The following is a 3,039-nucleotide window of genomic DNA, read 5'->3' as shown; positions in this document are numbered from 1 at the left end:
GTTGCCAGTACCGACTGACTGGCCTTCGTAGGATTTTCGAGCGAGATCGTTGCTAGTGCCCCTGGACTGGCTCTTGTGCAGGTGGCACATAAAATACACCATTTTGAGCGTGGCCGTTGCCAGTACCGCCTGACTGGCCTTCGTGCGGGTGACACGTAAAAGCACCCACTACACTCTCTGAGTGGTTGGCGTTAGGAAGGGCATCCAGTTGTAGAAACACTGCTAAATCAGATTGGAGCTTGGTGTTGCCATCCAGTTTCACCAGTCCTCAGTCAAATCGTCCAACCCATGCTAGCATGGAAAGCGGACATTAAACAATGATGATGATGATATGTGGAAACTGGGAGTATGTCATAAAAACTAACAAAGTTGAACATCAAATATGACAAGTATTGTAACATAAATCTTCAACTTTACTAGTCCATTCAGAAAAGTGATATACTTGTATAAAATATGTCAAAGCCTAGATAAAAACTAAATCAAAAGAAATTTAGATGATTCAGTTACATAAGGAAGCTATGCAGATGGGGGGGGGTCCCTTAATACAAAAAGAGCATTCAAGTATCTAGGGTGATAATGTGCATGTTTGTTTCTTCAATCAGAAATCTATGTAAAAATAATAAAATTTTACAAAGACCTACTAAATCCAACTTACTTCATCAAATGTAGGTAAAATCTCTGCTGGAGCTTCAGGCAAAAAGTAAGCCAAGACCTGCTCTGCTGATGCTAACATATTGTAGTCTATCACAAGACTCTGTTTGTTTGCTAAAAAGTAATATGAAAACAATTAATTATTAAATAATACAAACAGCCAATAAAATAAAAATTTAACTCAATGTTCTTCAAACATTTTTATTCCACAGCACACTGAATGAGGTACTAAAAGTCTGATTGTACGCCATCAGTTATTAGTTTTATTTTATTAATTTTATGTAAGAAACCAGTGCCTGCATTGTGTTTTGCCACTAAGAAATATACAAGTGTTCATATGGTTAAGAAGTTTGTTTCAGAACTATGTAGCACCATGGGAAAGCCCTGGGCTGACCAAAGCCTTGTGAACAACTTTGGTACATGGAAACTGAAAGAAGTCTGTCACAAGTGTGTGCATCTAGTCTTCCATGAAAAATGTCTCGTCATGGAGAAAATATTACCTTGTTCAGAAACAAATTAGGGTTGGCAACAAGGAGGACATTCAACTGTAAAAAAATCTGCCTAACAAATGTTGTCTGACCCATGCAAGCATGGAAGAGTGGAGGTTAAATGATAATGATTTTTATATACTCACTCACACACACATAAATATGTATTTATCTTTTTATGTGTGCAGAAGTGCTCTCACACTGTCACTATGTGAGCATAAACAGTGTTTACATCTCTCATAAAGAGTATGTCCCATTGTTTGGCAGTTTTCATTATGTGGAAAGTCCAGTGGAATTTAATACCTCATCTGAAAACAAGTGTTAGCAACATGAAGAGCATCTCATTGAAGAATACTACCTCAACAGCTCATCTAATCCATACCAGCATTAAAAATAATGATCCATGAGTGTGGTCCATTAACAATATTGAAGCTTTGTAAATATCATTCTGTTTTCTACATCACATAATTTCGCTGCAGTATAATACTTCAAACATTTAGGGGAAATTGATGTTCTAGTCCATATTTGATGCCAGTGTTTAAAATGAATTACCTGTTATGAATAAATTTCCCTTACACCTAACAAATATCCAATTTATTATCAGGATTCGTATATATTTCTTTTCCGATAAATCAGAACAAAGACCTACAGACATTTTCATCAATAGATGAGGCACAAACAAGGCTGTGTGGTTTAAGAGGTTTGCTTCCCAACCACATGGGTTTGATCTCAGTCCCACTGTGTGGTACCGCCGATAAGTATTTTCTACTATAGCCCCAAAACAGGCCAAAGACTTGAGTGGATTTGGTAGAAGAAAACTGAATGAAGCCTGTCATATACATACGCATATATCTTCTATTTTTTACTTGTTTCAGTCATCAGACTGCGCCATGCTGGAGTACCACCACGGAGAATTTTAGTTGAATGAATCAAACCCATTTCTTATTTTTGTTTTTATGCCTGGTATTTAAGGGATGTAAACAAACCAACACTGGTTGCCAAGCAGTGGTGGAGACAAACAGATAAAAGAGAGAGCGAGGGAGATGCACTGGAACAGATACATAGCACACTTAAATTGCTTTGCTTTTTATACCAACAATACATGAACTCTGAAGTAGAATATGTGTGTGTAAAACCAAGATGTTATTGACTCAATCCCTGCATTATCTACCATGCATGCAAGATAGAAATCTCAAAATTCCATTCCGTTTCTTGTCACAATAACTAAATTCCAATATCAGTTCATAAAACAGAAAAGAAAAACATTTCACCTTCAATCATTTGTCTTATTTTTTCACGGTAAACATTGTGTCCTTTAGAATCAATGAAAGTTCTCAGGAAGTTCTTGAATCGATTCTTTATTTCAGTCTTCGGAGCTAACAGTGTCACCCACTCACGAACAGAATAGCCTTTCATATCTTCTAAATTTTCTATACTCTCAATCTAGCAAAAACATAAGAATACAAAAATTAGCAAAATGTTTCTATTAAGTTAACACATAAACTTCAATAAAACATATAAAAAAGTCATACATATTGCAGTAAAGCATCCAGAGTTTATGGTTATATATATATGTATATATATATATATATACACACACACACACACACACACACACACACATATATACACACACACACAACCATTTGAGCGTGATCGTTACCAATGTCGCATTCCTGGCACTTCTGTCAGTGACACGTGAAAAGACATTCGAGCGAGTTCATTGCCAGTACCGCTGGACTGGCTCCTGTGCAGGTGGCACATAAAATACACCATTTTGAGCGTGGCCGTTGCCAGTACCTCCTGACTGGCATTCGTGCTGGTGGCATGTAAAAGCACCCACTACACTCTCAGAGTGGTTGGCGTTAGGAAGGGCATCCAGCTATAGAAACTCTGCCAA

At 37.2% G+C, this 3,039-nt stretch overlaps 1 protein-coding gene across 1 annotated transcript in view; it reads right to left on the bottom strand.

Annotated features, from left to right (window-relative positions):
* LOC106868147 (DNA replication licensing factor mcm2) overlaps positions 1 to 3,039 on the bottom strand; it is a 43,026-nt gene that overhangs the window by 31,184 nt on the left and 8,803 nt on the right. The window contains exons 5-6 of the mRNA XM_014913278.2: positions 2,411 to 2,582; positions 656 to 765 (exon numbers count right to left, since the gene is read on the bottom strand). Of these exons, the coding sequence (XP_014768764.1) occupies positions 656 to 765; positions 2,411 to 2,582 (282 nt within the window). The remainder of the gene's footprint in view (positions 1 to 655; positions 766 to 2,410; positions 2,583 to 3,039) is intronic.

Source organism: Octopus bimaculoides, chromosome 3, assembly GCF_001194135.2.
Source record: "Octopus bimaculoides isolate UCB-OBI-ISO-001 chromosome 3, ASM119413v2, whole genome shotgun sequence".
Lineage (NCBI taxonomy): Eukaryota > Metazoa > Mollusca > Cephalopoda > Octopoda > Octopodidae > Octopus > Octopus bimaculoides.
The sequence above is the reverse complement of the archived record's forward strand: the minus strand, read 5'-3'. Positions and strand labels throughout refer to the sequence as shown.